The sequence below is a fragment of the Lepidochelys kempii genome, chromosome 8 (genome assembly GCF_965140265.1).
Source record: "Lepidochelys kempii isolate rLepKem1 chromosome 8, rLepKem1.hap2, whole genome shotgun sequence".
Lineage (NCBI taxonomy): Eukaryota > Metazoa > Chordata > Testudines > Cheloniidae > Lepidochelys > Lepidochelys kempii.
In genome coordinates this window covers 1,010,742-1,028,509 of record NC_133263.1, presented here as the reverse complement: position 1 = coordinate 1,028,509, position 17,768 = coordinate 1,010,742, and the positions used below count along the sequence as shown (strand labels likewise).

At 50.3% G+C, this 17,768-nt stretch overlaps 1 protein-coding gene across 11 annotated transcripts in view; it reads left to right on the top strand.

Annotated features, from left to right (window-relative positions):
• Positions 1–17,768, top strand: part of NSD1 (nuclear receptor binding SET domain protein 1) — a 137,641-nt gene that overhangs the window by 82,409 nt on the left and 37,464 nt on the right. For 7 of the 11 annotated variants that reach the window (XM_073355106.1, XM_073355112.1, XM_073355111.1 and 4 more), the window contains 7 exons: positions 1,627–1,748; positions 1,900–2,218; positions 7,169–7,278; positions 9,520–9,595; positions 11,083–11,201; positions 15,708–15,875; positions 17,349–17,492. In XM_073355106.1, coding sequence (XP_073211207.1) covers positions 1,627–1,748; positions 1,900–2,218; positions 7,169–7,278; positions 9,520–9,595; positions 11,083–11,201; positions 15,708–15,875; positions 17,349–17,492 — 1,058 coding nt within the window. The remainder of the gene's footprint in view (positions 1–1,626; positions 1,749–1,899; positions 2,219–7,168; positions 7,279–9,519; positions 9,596–11,082; positions 11,202–15,707; positions 15,876–17,348; positions 17,493–17,768) is intronic. The other 4 variants (XM_073355114.1, XM_073355110.1, XM_073355105.1 and 1 more) reach the window with 3 other exon arrangements.

Below are 17,768 nucleotides of genomic sequence, written 5' to 3'. Positions count from 1 at the left end.
TCCAGATTTCACCACACAGAACCGTGGTACTCTTGAGGGAATTCTGAACTGAAAAACTAAAAATTTTGCAAAGTTCTGCATATTTTAATTGTCAAAACAACACAGAAACACAGTAACAATATAATCACACCATTTTCAATTCTTTTGGTAATTTATTTCAAAATACTTATCAGCAAATAATTGAAAATGGTGTGATTATATTGTGTTATTTTGACAAATAAAATATGCAGATTTTAAAATGTGTGCAGAATATTTAATTTTTTGGTGCAGAATTCCCTCACTGGCAATTTTTAAATCAAGGCTGGATGTTTTTCTAAATGCTCTGCTCTAGCAATTATTGTGGGGGCAGGTCTCTGGCCTGTGCTATGCAGGAGGTCACACTAGATGACCACAAGGGTTCCTTCTTGCTTCGGAATTTATGAATGGAAGTATTTTTATCATTTATTTTTCTGTAATACTGCAATGCTTTACAAACGTATGGAAGGCAGGTCTGTGCCCTGAGGAACGTGCAGTCTGATTGAGACAGCAAACAGGTCAGGCAGCATCATAGCAGTGTGGAGTGTTGTGAAGCGAAGTGGAATAAGTGGGTTTGCAGAAGGAGAGGGAGGGAGACACCTGAAGGCTGCGCAGAATAAAGGTGGGAAGAAGAGAAGCTTCCAGCACAGCTTCTATTGAAACTCTGGCTTAACTCTAAACTACGTTAAAAAGAGCAACAGCTTCGGACTTAACAACAGAGAGTGGGAGAGAGTCTGAAATAGCAGGGAAATAGTGTGAAAAGGGCAGTGGTGGGGGGAGCTTAGGAAAGGGAGATGCAGGGTGAGATTTCCAGATGTGCCTGCGTAGCATCTGCTGGTGAACTCTCTCTGACTGTCAGTGAGAGTTCAGGGTGCCTGGCTCTCTTGGGCACTTTTGAAAATCTCCCCCACTGTGCCAAGAAAGGGTTAATAAGTTAGGAACTAGAATCTACACTGCAGTAAAAAGAAAAGGAGGACTTGTGGCACCTTAGAGACTAACCAATTTATTTGAGCATAAGCTTTCGTGAGCTACAGCTCACTTCATTGGTGCATCCGATGAAGTGAGCTGTAGCTCACGAAAGCTTATGCTCAAATAAATTGGTTAGTCTCTCAGGTGCCACAAGTCCTCCTTTTCTTTTTGCGAATACAGACTAACATGGCTGTTACTCTGAAACTGGTACACTGCAGTAGAAGACCCAGAGTTGGCCTGGATCATTTGACTCGGGCTTGGGCTGTGGGGTATAAAATTGCAGTGTAGAGTTCGGGCTCTGAGACCCGAGGAGGGGCAAGGTCCCAGAGCCCAGGTTCCAGCCCAAGCCTGATGTCTACACTGCAATTTTATAGCCCAGCAAGACACAGTCAGCTAACCTGGCTAGTTGTGGCTGTGCCGCAAGTCTTTTGTCACAGTGCAGACATCCCCTTGAAGATAACAATTTGTCCAAGAGAATCATGTGAAGGGACTTTTCTTCTCTGGATTACACTGCCTTTTCTTCACGGTGCTTCCGGAAAACAGTACTGGAGCAACCTCTACGGACAGGCTAGAAGGGGATTTCATGCCAGCCTTTTGCTCTTCTCAGAAACTTCATCCTGAAGCTGTTTTCTTTTTTCATAGCATATTCAGAAAAGAAACGCCTTAGAAAGCCGAGCAAACGGCTTCTGGAATATGCAGAAGAATATGATCAGATATTTGCACCGAAGAAAAAATCAAAGAAGGGCCAGGAGCAATTGCAAAGGGTAGGTGAGAGCGTCGTGCTGCTAACTCCCGTTCTGTGGTTTTGCTCTCAGGCTCTGGTTTGTATCCCTGCAGTATGTTGTTTGTGTTCTTGCTGTGCATAGCACAGGGCAGGTTAAACCCACTTCCATCTGTATCTGTTGCTGCTGCTAGGTGAGTTCCCGGGAGAGGTCTGAGTTCAAGGGGGAGGAAAGGCTTCCAACACGATGCAGTCGTGGAAGTGATATCCAGAGTATTCAGCTGGAGCAGAATCCTGTGATGTCAACTCCATCTTCCTCTTCAACCAAAGATTCTCCTCCGGTCCTTGAAGCAGAACATTTGCTGTTAGAAGAGCCAGTATCCCATTCCTCTGAGCCCACTGACCTACTCCTAGAAGGACATTCAGATTTGCCGGAGCTGATGTTATCTTCCCCTGATGTGTCTGAAGTTTCTGCTTGTTCTCTGGAGGCAGAGGAACGTTTTCTGAAATCAGGTAAGCGATGTGCAGCATGCCTCCCTTCTGAAATGCGTGAGTCTGCTTTGCGTCTAGCTGCAGGAATTCTGACTCAGATCGGTGCTGGAAAGCTGAAGAACTGCTCTCTGGTTTCTGTTTTGTTAAACTCAGTAATGTGGCTGTAAGCGAGCAAGCATAAATTATAAATTTGGTAGCCAAAGAAAAAGCTACTCGCTTCACATTTCCCAGCATTGTCCATACCGTGATGTGCTCTCCGCATACTACATGTTTGTCCAAACCTGGGTATTCAGAACTCCCTCTTCTTCTTCGAGTGCATGTTTCGTGTCCATTCCAGTCAGGTGTGTGCACACTGCATGCACAACAGCCAGAAGACTTTTCCCCTAGCAGCATCTGTAGGGTCGGCCTGGGCGCCCCCTGGAGTTGCGCCTTCATAGCACCCAATATAGGGCCCTGCCGACCCGCCACCTCCTCAGTTCCTTCTGACCGCCAGTGACGGCTAGCTGGAACTTCCTGAGCGCACCGGTGCCGACGGTGCGCAAGTCGGCTCCTAGAAAGGAGAAAGGCCTCAGCCCATCCAGCCTACTTCGGGCCCGACAACTCCTAAGGGCTCATTGATTCGTGCCCCGCAACAGGTCCAGTGAAGTCCAGCCCACTACTGCTCTCCGGACTGTCGTGGCCAGGACATTCAACTCCACTCCACTCCGGAGACTTTTGAGTTAGCGCAGGACCTTGTTCACCTGACGGCTCCGCCTTCCCCAAGGAGAGATGAGACATCGGTGTCAGCCAGGCTGCCTATTCCATCTAGGAGCAAGCCAGCGATGATGTCACGCTGCACCCCATCTCCTACGTGCCACTCCCTGGCACCGACAGCCCACGGTGTGCAGGTGGGGGGGAACTGCATCAGTCCCCAGAGGTTTGGCACCGCTCTGCGGCACCAGCCAGTGCTGCTCCTCCATGGTCTTCTTTTTCGGAGTCCGAGGCAGAGTCCTATCGTTCAGATAGGTCCAGCAGCAGAAGGTCTAGATCTTGGTGACACTATGCAGGCATTTGAGGCCGCAACCTCCACAGTTTACCAGCAAAACTGACAGGACAGTTCCCAGAGGAGGAACAGGAGCAGCAGAAAGAGGCCTCAGCTGTCCTCAGGCCAGGGCTTTGGCCAGACCAAGTCTTCTGTGGGCCAGAAACAGGCCTTTTGAAGGCGCGCACGAGGACAGTGTACCAGATCAAAAACTGGATCTACCTCATCTTACCTTTTTGTTCTGACTATCCTCTTTGTACCGTGCGTGGTCCCGTGTCACCTCGGACTACTGGGTGCTCCACACAGTAGAGAGGGGATACTCCATCCAATTCTGTGCCCTTCCACCCCCTTCCCCGTCCCTCTTCAGGGATCCCTCTCATGAGCAACTCCTTGTACAGGAGGTGCACTCGCTCCTTTCACTAGGGGCAGTGGAAGAGGTTCCTCGGGAGCTGAAGGGCAAGGGCTTCTACTCCTGGTGTTTCCTAATACCAAAAGCCAAGGGCAGGCTCAGGCCAATCCTAGACCTGCGATAATTCAACAGGTTCGTGAAGAAACTCAAATTCCGCATGGTCTCTTCAGCTTCCATCATCCCTTCACTGGATCCAGGAAACTGGTAAGTCGCCCTCAACTTGAAGGACTCGTACTTTCACATAGCGATAACTCCGTCCCACAGGAAGTACCTCAGGTTTGTGGTGAACAACACCCACTACCAGTTCACAGTCCTCCCGTTCAGCCTGTCAGTGGCACCTCAAGTATTCACCAAGTGCCTGGCAGTCGTGGCCATGTTCCTGCGTAGGCGACAGGTACAGGTGTTCCCATACCTCGACAACTGGCTGATCAAGGGTCGATCCAGGGCTCAAGTAGAGATGCAAGTCATCTTCATAAGAATGACATTCGACAAACTGGGCCTGCCACTGAACAAGGGGAAATCAAAGCTGTCCCCGGTTCAGCAGATGGGATTTGTAAGGGTGGTACTGGACTCAACACAGTTCCTTCCCAAAGCAAGATTCCGAGCCCTCGGCGACAACATTCAAAGTCTCAGGCAGTTCCCCACCACCACAGCACGGAACTGCCTGAAACTTCTAGGACACATGGCTGCATGTACCTACGTAGTACAGCACACCAAGCTCAGACTTCGACCTCTTCAGTCATGGCCGGTGTCAGTGGCCAGCCCGGGACAGTTTGGACAGGATTGTAACCCTGCCTCACCCAGCAGTCGACTCCCTCCTATGGTGGCTTGACCCGCAGGTAATATGTGCTGGCATCCCCTTCACCAGCCCCCAGCCATCCCTCTCGTCATATTAGACTTGGGCTGGGGAGCACGTTTGGGACACCTCAGAACACAAGGCCTCTGATCTCAGGTGGATCTCGCTCTACACATCAATGTCAAAGAGCTGAGAGCGGCGTGCCTGGCATACCAGACTTTCAGAGCCCACTTAGCAGGGAGGTGTGCATCAGTCCTGACAGACAATACCTCGGCGATGTTTTATATCAATAAACTGGGGGTGCATGCTCCTCTCTCCTGTGCCAGGAAGTCCTTGTGCTGTGGGACTTCTGTGTAGAGCACTCAATACACCTGCAAGCATCGTATCTCCCTGGAGTACAGAACGAGCTGGTGGACCATCTCAGCAGCTTGTTCCACGGCCACGAGTGGTCCCTTCACCCGGGCGTCGTGACCTCAATTTTCCATCAGTGGGGCTTTCCCCTGATAGACCTGTTCGCCACGCGACGCAACAGGAAGCGTCACCAGTTTTGCTCCCTCCTGAATGGCTGAACCTTTCTTGCTCTGGTCAAGTCAGACAAGTTCTCCTTGGCAGCAGGAAACCCTCCACGAGAGCTGTCTACCTTGCCAAGTAGAAGAGATTTTCAGTCTGGTCGGCGCAGCACCTCCCATCCCCAACTGTCACCTCTGTGACACTTATACTGGACTATCTCCTCCACCTCAAGCAGCAGGGGCTGTCCGTGTCGTCAATAAGCGTTCTCTTGGCTGCCATCTCCACCTTCCACCCAGTTGCAGAGGCACACTCAGTCTTTGCCAATCTGTTGGTCAGTCGCTTCCTTAAAGGTCTCAACAGGCTATAACCACAGGTCGGACAGCCGGTCCCGGCTTGGGACCTCAATCTGGTCCTTTCCAGACTTATGGGGCCACCATTTGAGCCACTGGCAACGTGCTCCCTGCTTCTCTCTCATACAAGGTGGCGTTTCTGGTGGCGATAACCTCAGCTCGGAGTGTGTCTGAGCTCAGCCCTAACCTCAGAGCCCCCTTACACCGTGTTCCATAAGGACAAGGTTCAACTCAGGCCTCACCTGGCTTTTCTCCCAAAGGTTGTTTCCCAATTTCACGTCAACCAGGACATCTTCCTCAATGTATTCTACCCTTAGCCTCACTCCAGCTCCAGGGAGCAGAGGCTTCATTCACTGGATGTCCACAGAGCGCTAGCCTTCTACATCGAGAGAACAAAGCCTTTCTGAAGGTCCTTCCAGTTATTCGTGGCAGTGGCGGACAGAATGAAAAGTCTCCGTCTCCTCTCAGTTGTATCTCGTCATGGATCACGTCCTGCATTCGGGAGTGCTACAACTTGGCAAAGGTGCCCTCTCAGTCAATCACCGTGCACGCCACTAGAGCTCAGGCCTCCTCAGCAGCATTCCTGGCACAGGTTTCCACCCAGGAAATCCGCAGAGCAGCGATGTGGTCCTCCATACCCACTTTCACGATGTGCTGTGTGATCACTTAGCAGGCCAGAGACGATGCAGCCTTCTGGTGAGCAGTGCTCTAATCGGTGGCAGACTCCAATCCCACCTCCTGAGCTTAGACTTGTGAGTCACCGGATTGGAATTGACATGAACAAGCACTCGAAGAAAAAACGGTTACTCCTCGTAACTGTTCCTCAAGATGTGTTGTTCATGTCCATTCCAATACCCACCCTCCTACCTCTCTGTCGGAGCAGCCAGCAAGATGGAACTGGGGGTTGGCAGGGCCCTATATTAGGCGCCATGAAGGCACGACTCCAGGTGGTGCCCAGAACGACCCTCTAGATGCTGCTCAGGGAAAAATCTTCCGGCTGGTGTGCACGCAGCACGCACATACCTGATTGGAATGGACATGAACAACACATCTCGAAGAACAACAGTTATGAGAAGGTGAGTCACCATTTTTTCTGATCATGTTTATCTCTGCATGGATGCTGCTTGCAACAGTTATATTCCTGTTAGTCTGAAAGTTTTTTTGATGTCCCCAGAACACTTTGGATAAACAGGATCATAGTGTAATTGCTGCATCTGTACGAGGCAAGTGCTTGAGTTAGACTTGATCCTTCCCCATGATTGCGAGACCAGAAGCGCTGTAGCTATGGTCTGAAGAAACTGCCCGAAACACTGTTACCAGCAACTGGATCCTCACTCACCTAAATGCACCAATACAGAATCAAATATAGAAGTACATCTAATGTAATTTTTGAAGCCATACCGACCTGATGGTAGCATGTGAACACACAATGGTACAGACAGCTGGTGTTCAGGATGGAGGTGGAGATATGTGGGTTGTGGGTGGTGGAAGGGAACTTGTCGAGGTAGAGAAGGAGACTGGTGAGCGGTGGTCAGAGGGCTGGTGAGTGATGTAGCTGCTGATTGCCTGGCTCTCTCTAAGTTGCATTGCTGGTGTGTGCTGTCTGACCTGACAGCTCCGGGTTTTCTGTGAGTTTGACGTTGTTGTTTAAACATAGATATTGTGGTAAAACCTAAAGATCACAGCCAGGCTGAGGTGTGTAACGCTGGGTGCTCCACACATGTAAAATGCCTAATAGTCACTGCCTCTGAGAGCCTACAGCCTAAGACACAAGGGGTAGCAGGTGGATGAGATTTTAAATGTCAGTCAGTATCTGATGATGGATTTTGTTAGTCTGAGTCCAGTTAAAGGAACTGTATTTTTCCTAACTAGAACTTTATTGCAGGGAATGTGGAGAGTAAGCGTCAGAGGAAGCCAACTAAGAAGCTCTTGGAATCCAACGATTTGGATGCTGTGTTTATGCCAAAGAAGGAGGGGTGGACTCCTCCAAAGAAGGTATGTTCCTTCCAGCAAACCCTGAGTGCTAGCTGGGAATGAAACACCAGCCAGCGTGGTGTGTGTCTAGCTGGCTGCAGCTGTGAATTATGACGTAATAACGCGGCTCTCCGACTCTTGGGGTAGCGCTATGTCCTCGGCTACGGTGACTGCTCTTGATTTTTAGGGACTGCTCTGTGCAAATCCACTCAGAACATGTTATACAAAATCTCCTTATAAATTCATCCTAACTAGCACTGCTTCCCGACAGCACTAACAACACCTGTCGGCACCAGGTCATGTTTAGCCACATGAGTCCTGTGCTGAGTCTCCACATTTTAGTCTCTGTGTTACGGTGAATAAAACAATTGAAGTTAGATAAGGAGGGAAATAACTTTGCTTCTTATGGGGACTGGATAGTTTCTGCTGTGAAACATCCCTCTCCTTTAATTTGCATTGGCAAACGGCACTCCAGGGAGCTCTCACCAGGACTCCCAGGTGGAAGTGCTCTACAGTAGACTTTTCCGGTTGGAGTAGGGAGTCTCCATGTGTTCTATTCTGTTGCTGCTTGATCTTGATCCTGAGGTCCTAGCCCCTGAATTTTCATATACCAAATTTTCTCTGAAGCAGGAACGACATTTCTCTCATCACCCTCCTCTGCAAGCTGGTGAACATCAGAATGAGTCTTAGCTGGGTCTCATCAAACCTATACTTTAAATTGACGGGGTTCCGATGGTATGAAATGTTCAAGTTGCTCTCTGTGGTGTTGGATTCTGATGTTTAAAGGAAAATCACCCATTGGTCTCTAATGTTCACCAGGTAACATGGTTTCAAAAAATGAGATAAAAAGATTCAGACTTTAAGGTCAGAAGTTGACCATCATGATCATCTAGTCTGACCTCCTGCACATTGCAGGCCATAGAGCCTCGCCCACCCACTCCTGCAATAGATTTCTAACCCCTGGCTGAGTTACTGACATCCTCAAATCATGATTTAAAGACTTCAAGTTACAAAGAATCCAACGTTTACATTAGGTTAAACCTGCAAGTAACCCATGCCCCATGCTGCAGAGGAAGGCGAAAAACCTCCCATGGTCTCTGCCAATCTGACCTGGTGCAAAATTCCTTCCCAGCCCGAAATACGGTGATCAGTGGGCGAGAACCACCAGCCTGATGTTTGGGAAAGGATTGTGTGTAGTAACTCAGAGCCCTCCTCTTCTAATGTCCCACCTCCGGCCTTGGGATATGGTCATTAATAGCGTCATGGATGAGCCATATGTCCTTACAGGCAACTTCATCATAGCTCCCCTTCCATAGCACGCTTAGTCTTGAAACAAGTTAGTTTTTTTTGTCTCCACTGCTCCCCTGGGGAGGCTGTTCCAGAACTTCACTCTTCTGATGGTTACAAACCTTTGTCTGATTTCAAGCCTAAACATGTTGATGGCCAGTTTATCCATTTGTTCTTCATTGGCCCTTAACTTAAATAACTCCCCTTCCTCCCTGGTGTTTATCCCTCTGATATATGTATAGAGAGGAACCATATCGCCCCTAGGCCTTCATTTGGTTAGGCTAAACAAGCCAGGCTCTGTGAGTCTCCTCTCATAAGGATCATCCTAGTAGCTCCTCTCTGCACCTGTTCCAGTTTGAATTAATATTTCTTACAAATGGGAGACCAGAATTGTGCATGCATTTTAGGTTTTGTGCCTACCCAAGAGCCCTTGCCAATTTTTGTGGGTTTGTGATTGCATTTTCCTATTCTGAAAGATGTTTCTCTCTCCCTTGTTGCTGCGTGAAGCCCCCCAGACAACAGGATTCTTAATGTTAGTGGTGCGGTAGCATCCCGAGATTAGGGCCCCGTTGTCCTAAGCCCTGTACGAACGTATGGCAGAGAGACAGGCTCTGAGCCAGTGAGCTCACTGGCTAAGTGTACGATGAGAGACAACAGGTGGATTCAACGCACAGGCGGGGAGCATGAGGAACCAGTGAGATGACACTGGTCAGCATGATAAGCAGCAGCAGCCAGAGCACTCCAGCTGCCCAGCCAGTTGACTTGCTATGTACAAAGATTTGTCCAACACGAAGCAAATTAATTGAAAGTTGACAGGATCCTGTTTTCTCTGATCTCTTTCGGTTTGTTGGAATCTGAGATATTACTTATAACAGCAGTTCATAAAAACATTCAGCTTGAATTGCTCAGGAAAACACCATCTCCTTGCTCGTGTCTGAATGCAATTGGTAAATTGTTTCAATCTTGTATTCCCAGTGTTTTGATGCTGGCCCTCTGGAGAATGACCTTTCTGAATTTTATTCCACACCCCAGTTTTTGGATCTCGGAGAAGGTAGGAAATACTAGGCGTCTGTGAAACAAAGCAAGGAGCCCCTGGTTCCATTCCTGGGGTGGTCTGTGCCAGGGCTCTTGGCAAACCACGTACGTTAGTTCCTGTGGCAGAAGACCATGTGTATAGGTAGCACCCAGTCAGGGTTTACAGAGGCATTTACTGCTCAGGAGAACTAATTGATTTGTTTAAAGTTGTGCCTGCCCCCACAACCACCCCCCCCCCCCCAAGCTCTGTAAAGTGTGAAATTGGTGAAGAGAGCAATGCAGCTGTGAGTGGCTCTCTGTCTCCAGAGCACTGTCCTGCGGTGGGGCTGGGGTTAGATGGGTGCTTTCTGCTTGTTCAGATAGAGGTTTCTCAGTGCAGTTTTTCTCCTGAGATCCTGCCAAGTTGTTACTGATGGTGAGTTTTTGGGGGATACCGAGGTTTAGGGATTTCTGTCTCTCCTGAAAGCCAGTTTTTGAAAGCCCTGCATTTTGGAAGAGGAAGAGGCAGGAAGAGGAATTTCCATACCTCCCTTAAAGATTTGCTTTTTCTCTATCACCTGTCATGATGCAGGTGCCAAGCCAGCACGTTACATGCCGCTGTGACTGAATACGGACAGTGGATATTGTGCACTCAGCAATAGCTCTCGAGTTGCCAGGAGTAATGCCCTGGACTCCTGATTTGATTGCTTTCATTTATCAAAAGATGGCAGTGCATCTTCTTTCCTGTGGGCAGTGGAGATACTGGACATACACACCTTCCATGGAAGGCAGCTTCTATAGTGCTCGGTGCCCCTGCAGGCCAAGGCCCAGGGTACGATTCACACCCCTAGCCATTGGCCCAAAGTGAGGATGTTACTGAGGGTGTCTAGTGTGGCTGTTGTAGGGGCCTTGTGCCACAGCGAGCCCTGCACCAGGCTCAGCAGGGGCCGGTCTGCCAGCAGGGAATTTTGGAGTTGTATTGCACTTTTTCCCTCCCTTGAGCCAAAGTCAAGGAAGTTTGAGTTGCAACACTTAGGGAAGGGGGACAATTAATCAGCATTTCGATTAATAGCTTTAAAATCTCATGCATCCGATGAAGTGAGCTGTAGCTCACGAAAGCTGATGTTCGAATAAATTGGTTAGTCTCTAGTACTCCTTTTCTTTTTTAAAATCTCTAAACCTCTCGCAGTGCTTTGAGCTGGCTGCCGCGCTTCCCCGCTGGGGTCTCAGGGAGAGCAGGAATGGCTTTGAGTTTTTCTGCTGCCGCGCCAAAACGAATCCCCATTTCCCAGGTCCATGCCCCCGGGAGGGGCTGCAGGAACAGGAGGTGTCACCAGTATAGCCATTTGGGAACTGCATTCCAAGGCATTGCCTGCAGGCTTGTACTGGACCTGGCCTCATTATCCATTAGTGCAGTGGGACAAGTTTGGAGCTTCCTAGCCTGAACTGCAGAATTCACTGCACTGCTCATGGCCAGGAGAAGCATTACTTCTCCGTTGTCTTGACACATGTCTCTCCCATCAGCTCCTGACAGACTCCCTGAGAAGCAGAGAAAGCGCAAGAGACAGCGATACTCCCCAGCTACAGCGCAGTACAAGAAAGGAAGGAGTGAAGATGCACTGGGGGAAGCTCCCAGTTCTGAGGTACTGCTGGTCCTTCTAGGTGTTGCAAACTTTATCAAGGAACCCTTTAACCTCTCCTCTCCTTCTTCAGAGTATCCTCTGAAAAACAAACTCTGCAGCATTTGATTGGCTAAATGGGAGAGAAGCATTTAAATTGTTCTGAGTTTAAACGGAATGTATCACTTTGAATTAGCAGCTGTTTTTTAAAGGCCACTGAAGCTTGGGCTTAATTTGGGGGCTATTGCTCAGCTAATTTCACCGTGAGAGAGGGTTCCAAGCAATGACAGAGCGGAATTTCATCTGGCGTTTTGCTTTGCCAGTTTGGAAGGTTTTTCATTCAATTGAAAGGCCGTGGCTGCTGCAGCGGGGAATGCTGCCTTCTTGCACACTGATAAGCAGAACGAACTCTGGAGCGTGGGCACCACATGCTGCAGTCGCCTCTTGTCTGCGTTCTGCACTCCAGCATTAGCTGCAGAGTTGTGGAAGAGGATATTGAGAACCACTCGTGAGGTCAGGGCTCTTGGTTGCTTTCTGGCAACCCCTTGTTAGAATTCTGCCCTCAATCCAGAGGTCAGAGTTGGGGTGTTTCCCCTGCACCAGTGGGTCACTCCCTCTTTGGATATGTGAAAGCACCCTGCCAGAGACCGCTCATAACAGTATCTCTGACTGCCACATTTTGCCTTTTAGGAATGAGCCAGGTCTCCCCAAGACATGTCCTGAGAGAGGAGGGAACCTCTAGGCCTCCCACTTCAAATGGCTCACCTTGAACAACACCCAGTGCTGGCAGGATGTATGTTAGGAGCCAGCTGTAGGCATTTCTTATCACTGTGTTGCTGTAATGGCTCCCAGTGGTTCACAGCTGTTCACCCGAGCAAGGCTAACCCCTCTGCTGCTCACTGCCATGGCAGTCTCCACTGGTGCAGTACTGGTGTGGGGGCAAGCACGGGCGTGCAGGTCACCCTCCCGCCGCTTCCTCGCAGGGCCCCAGGCACGGCCGCGGTGGCCTTTCGGCCGTACTTTCTGCTGGCCTGGGAACAAGTTTTCCGAAGACCTGTAGAGCTCATTGTGTGCTGTTCCCTGCCAGCTTCCACTTGCTTGTGATTGCTGTGTGTTCTGGCACGCCAGTTTCAGAGCAGGTCTCCTAGCAGCCATGGTGTGAGCATGCTGCCAGCTGGCCGGAGAGAAATGTCTGGACCCTTGCGAGTGTCTAGGGTGACAAGGAGATCCCGTCGCAACTGAGCTCTGTAATTGAGTGACCTGGACTGTGAGTGGGTATCCAAATAGCTTGCCAGCAGGGTAACCCTCACTCTGGTGCACAGTGTGGGGAGACTGACCTGAAGGTCCAGGACAGCAAAGTATGGAATAATAACAGCTGCTCCAAGGCAGAGGAAACCTGCCCCTTTCATGCTGAACAAGACTGTATTTTCTGCACTCACCCTCCTGTGAAACCTGATGTTGGAGCGCCAGGCGGGGTGGGGTGACAGCTCTGGCGTGGGCAAGTCCAGGATATGGCTCAGGCCATGCCTGTGAACATGCCAGACTCCCCAGGACTCTTCAATGAATCGTAAGCTGCAGAGACAGTGGCAGAAGGTTCAGGAAGAGATGCCTGCCCTTTGTACAAGGTACGTGGTTGTTATTTATTCTCACTGACCAGGGCTGGTTTGGCAGATTCAGGGCCGAGGAGGGGGCAATGTGTCTGGTTCTTATGAGAAATGTTCAGCTGCAAACTCATGAGAGAGGAAGTCTCCCTTCCACAGTGCACATGGCGGCTTCCTGTGCCACCCCCTGCCCAGCTGGCTCTGCTCCACCAGGTTCAGCCGCCCCTTCTACATTTGTCTGTGTGGAGCATTATTCCAAGCTGGAGCAGAAGTCCCAAGCCCTCAGCATACAGTGACTGGCTTAGCCATGCATGTGCCTGGACTCAAAAGGGCAGCCAAGCAGGATGGGTTTTAGGTCAAACCCTGAAATATAGGAGATGTCCTGGCAGGAGCGTTCTATTGCAGTAAACCAAACCACACCTGGGGCAGCATGGCCCCACGCAGGCTACATTGTCTCTGTTGGCCCCACACCAATGCAGTGCACTATTTACTTATCTGCAAACATGGGGCAGTAATCCAACAGAGAACTTTCCTCCAGATTTCAGAGCAGTCTCTGGTAATCTTTGCACAGCTAGGTGGCTGGCCTTACTAATCAGATCAAGTGTAATACTAACTTCCAGATCCCTCAGGGAAATGCATAGTGCCTCTCCGGCTCCATGAACATGTCCTCCTGTGTTATCCAGGAGAATAATCCAAGTCCTTGCCCTCGCTTGCTCAGATAGGTCCTATGAGTGGCACTGGAATCCCAAGGTGAGCAGGAACCAGAACTATTGCATTCCTTGGTATTCCAAGGGTTTCCAGTGTCAGTAAACCTATTAACCCTCTTCTCTGTTACAGGAACCACTGCTGCATTGCTGAGCAGGAGGGGGATCAGGCGTCTGAGAACATCAGCGGGCTAAATGCTTCACCAGTCCTTGGGGGGAAATGGAGAACAAAAGGATCTGACCCTGGAGCTGCAGGGGGATGTGCAAAGGGGACTCTGCTCCTATGTGCAGCTTCCAGGCAGAAGCCAAGTCGGGGAAGAGGACAGAGACTCTGAAGTAATACGTCCCTCATGGCAGAGAAAGGAGGAGGCAGGAGCAAGCATTCCAAAGGGAATGAACGCCTGAGAAAGCACATCCAAAGACACAGGCAATTAGTGCCATTATCCCATTAGCAGGCCCCTGCATCTGACCTGTACATACCACCTCCTCATACAGTGCTGTGGTACAGGATGGTGGCAGCTCGTTTTGGTCTGTGCCATACTGGTCTGTTCCTTCCTGTGCATTTCCAGGGCATTCCATCTCTGCCAACAAACTGGACAGAGTGACTCAGGCTCCCCGGGACACGCATTCCGTACCCCTGTCGTCCGCAGAAGTGCCTGGTGTGTAGTATTGTGGTTTTGATCTAGTTTGTTGTTGCTGCTGGGCTTCCACTTTTGTGTGCTTAATAAACATGATTTGCTCCATTTATCTCTGTCCCATACTTCAGTGTGCCATCCGTGCATCCCTACTTCGCTCCAGAACTCCTCCCTGCAAACTCCTGCCCGGTTAAAAATGGCTGCAGTGATGGAGAAACGCACGAGCAAAGGAGGCAGTGACTAGGACTGCAGATCTCTCATGGTGTTTTTTAAATCAAAAATCACAGAGCAGCCATGGGAAATGTAGTAAGAACCAAAGGGGTCTGGGGAAATGGTGTGTAAAGTCACAGGTTGGAAAAGTCAACTCTCTGTAGCTCTTTATATAAAATACGCATTTTTTCAAATATTCAGGTTCAAACCACTTTGTCAGTGGTTCCTGAACTTTTTAGCATGGTGACCCACCAACTTCATATTGTCTTTTATTGTGCCCCACCCAGGGTCCAGATTCCTGAGGGAGTCTTCAGCAGGCCAGAATCCTTCCCTCTGCTGCTGCCCCACCGCTCCTTGCCCTCCTGAGGGGACGCTGACCACCCACAACAGCACCCTCTGCCTCTGCACCACAACCCGAATCCTGGCCTGGTGAGGAGGAGAGGGCCCCAGGGAGGGGGTCTGGAAATTGAACCCACCCTGCATTCACCCTCCAGCAACAGCACCTGTCTGCTTGGCTTCCCCTTCCAGCCACTGCAGACTGGTGCAGGGGTTGCAGTGCCTCTCAGGTTTGGCCCAGCCGCTCCTCGGTCATGATAACAGAGCGGCACCGGGCCAAATTTGAGTGAGTGGCATCGCAACCCTGAGTGTCTGTTAGTTTGCAGTGCCACTTACTCAGATTTGGCTCAGCTGCCTCTGTCATAATAGAGGGTGGCCGGACCAAACTTGAGCAGTGCTGCAAACCCATGCACCAGGTTGCAGTTGCCATAGCAGGGAGCCAGGTTGAGCCTCATGGGACAGGAGCCCCTGCTGCAGGATAAGCTCTCCAGGGCTCCCCCTCAGCTCCACACCAGCTCAGCAACCCAGCATTTGGGAAACCCTGCTTCAGTAAAGTCTCAGACACAAAGAAAAGTCCTAGCCAAATAGAAAAATCACGGTACAGACACCCCCCAGCTTACGCAATCGTTCGGTTCCGGAAAGCCTTGCGTAACTCGAATTTTGCATAGGTCAGAAACGTATACCCGTATGTTATGCAAAAATTTCCGCAACTCAAAAATCCTTATTTCTGGCTTATGGAACTTTTTCCGCACGTGCGAATTTGCGTAAGTCGGGTCTTGCGTAACCTGGGGAGCGTCTGTATCTGTGACATTGTGACCACCATGACAAACCTGCAGCCTTAGCAATGGTACTTAACAGCAGGGAATGCTGACATTTGCACACCTCAGCGTAATCCATCCCCACTGTTTTCTCTGCCCAGACAAAAGGTGTGGCCCCAGCATCTCAAGGTTTGTTTGCACGCGAAGTGCAAGTCACCGCTTTGGGTGGCATTGCTTTTCAGTCTGGCTGCGAATGATTGCTGCAAGAATACCTCATCCTTTGCAGAATACAGCAGACAGCTGTGACGGGACTCATGATCCTGACTGTCCTGGCATGTCAGCAGCACCGTCGTCTTGCTTTGAGCTTTCCAAATGCACACTGGACCACCACTCTGTGCCTTCTGAGGGTGCAGATGAACCACCATCTGAGTGCCTGTGTTCAGTGTATGGCTTGGTGAGCAGCGGGTATGCAGTGATTCTGTGACACCTCACTGTCTATGCTGTGGGAAGAGTGTGAGTCTGTCTGCTTCTGAAAAGAACAGAGTTCTCAGAAATCCTTATGTGATGCACGTGCCAGGCCATCTTATTGCCTGTCGGAACCAGGTACAGGGCTCCCCTAGGGCTTGCTGACCTTGGAGTGACAGCTCTTCTGGGTTAGATGGGAATGGGCACAGGATAGGCATGTACAATACACCTGCGCTCCAGCAAAGTTCAGTGAGCCGAATTGCTCAGATCCCTCCGTGATCTCAGGCACGTTTGCCATCTTGATCCCATACCCCTGCAACACTTGGGGTATTGCCATGCACGGCTTCATCCCCATGGCACCCCCGGGATGTTCCCAACCCCAGGCAGTACCCAGTGGACCAGTAGCTCTCCAGGGGACCTGGCTTCCATAGGATAATTGGAACTCTCCTTTCCTTGGGGTCTGCCGCTGCAGTGTGGGGGCCAGCTCCCCACAGAGATGCAGACAGGCTCTCCTTCCCAGACCCGAAGAGTAGCTCTGTGTAAGCTCAAACGCTGGTCTCTCTCCCACTCGCAGATGGGGCCAATAAACGATATTACCTCCCCCACCTTGTCTCTCCGCCCTGATTGGAGAGTTCTGCAGCTCCTGCTGCCCGTCTCGGACCTTGCAAGGACCTGGTGACTCAGCTCACCGAGGGATGTGCTGGGTTCTCGTCACTTGAAGTCTTTAAAGCAAGATCCTGGATTTTTTCTGAAAGATGCTTTAATGCCACCGGCAGTTGTGGCCTGTGCTCTGCAGGAGATCACGCTAAACAATCGGAAGGGCCCCGTCTGGCTTTAGAATCTAGGCTTGCAGGTGGATGCAGAATAGAACTGCACCCTAAAGGAGATGGCTGGGATGACTTGCTGCCCTGGCGCAGCTCCACTGGATCGGTTACCAGCAATCTGGTTCTCTAGCATCGCTTCAGCCAACACCCCCAGTTAAAATAGTGTCAGTGTGTTCCTGGCGCTCTGATACGCAGAATGAAATAATGGTTGCTTTGACCATGCTCTGCTCATTTGCATCTCATCCAGTGGAGTGTGTACGCAGTGCCTTGGGGAAGTTTTCTGGGCCATATCGGCGGCTACAGGACTGTTCTGGCACCAAACTGAGTGTTTCTGTTGGGTCAGGTTGGGGCAGAATTAATCCAAAGAGAGAGCCCCAGGAAGAGGGGTCGTGGGCAGCAAGCGAGCCAAATTGAATACCTGGGGTTAAAGTGCAAACCAAAGCTTCCTCCCTCATAAAACCTCAGAGCGGAACAGTGCAGAGGGCATTTTCCCCAGGGCATGAGGCAGGCAGGATGAGAGTTAAAGGCACTGCTTGCAGCCCAGCTGAAAACCTGTATGTGCTTGATAGCCAAACTAACAGCCCAGAGGGTGGGCCAGGAAATACTGACAGTCCAAATTCTGGATTTCTTTTCTAAAGGGAGAGATACCTATCCATGGGAGTGCTGCAAGCCCCAAGGAGCTCAATGAGGATGGGTCTGAGAATGACCATGGAGTGCCTTCATCCAAAAAGATGCAGGGGGAGCGAGGAGGAGGAGCAGCCCTCAAGGAGAACGTGTGTCAGGTAGGGAGCTACGGTCTTTGGGTGAACCTTCATAACACTGACAGTGGTGTTGAGCAACTGTGCAGCACACTTAATACCCTGGCTAACAAAGCAACCTCAAAGCAGATCTGATTGAGTTAACTAATGTTCTCTGGATCCTTGGTGATGGGCCCCTCTTGTCAGGAGACTTGGCTGTCCAGTTATTCCTGTGCCTTGCACTGAATGGCCACTTCCCTTGTGTGTAGATGCGGCATGACTGCTCTGCAGTGCCCGTCCCTCCTGCAGCAGGCTCCGGGT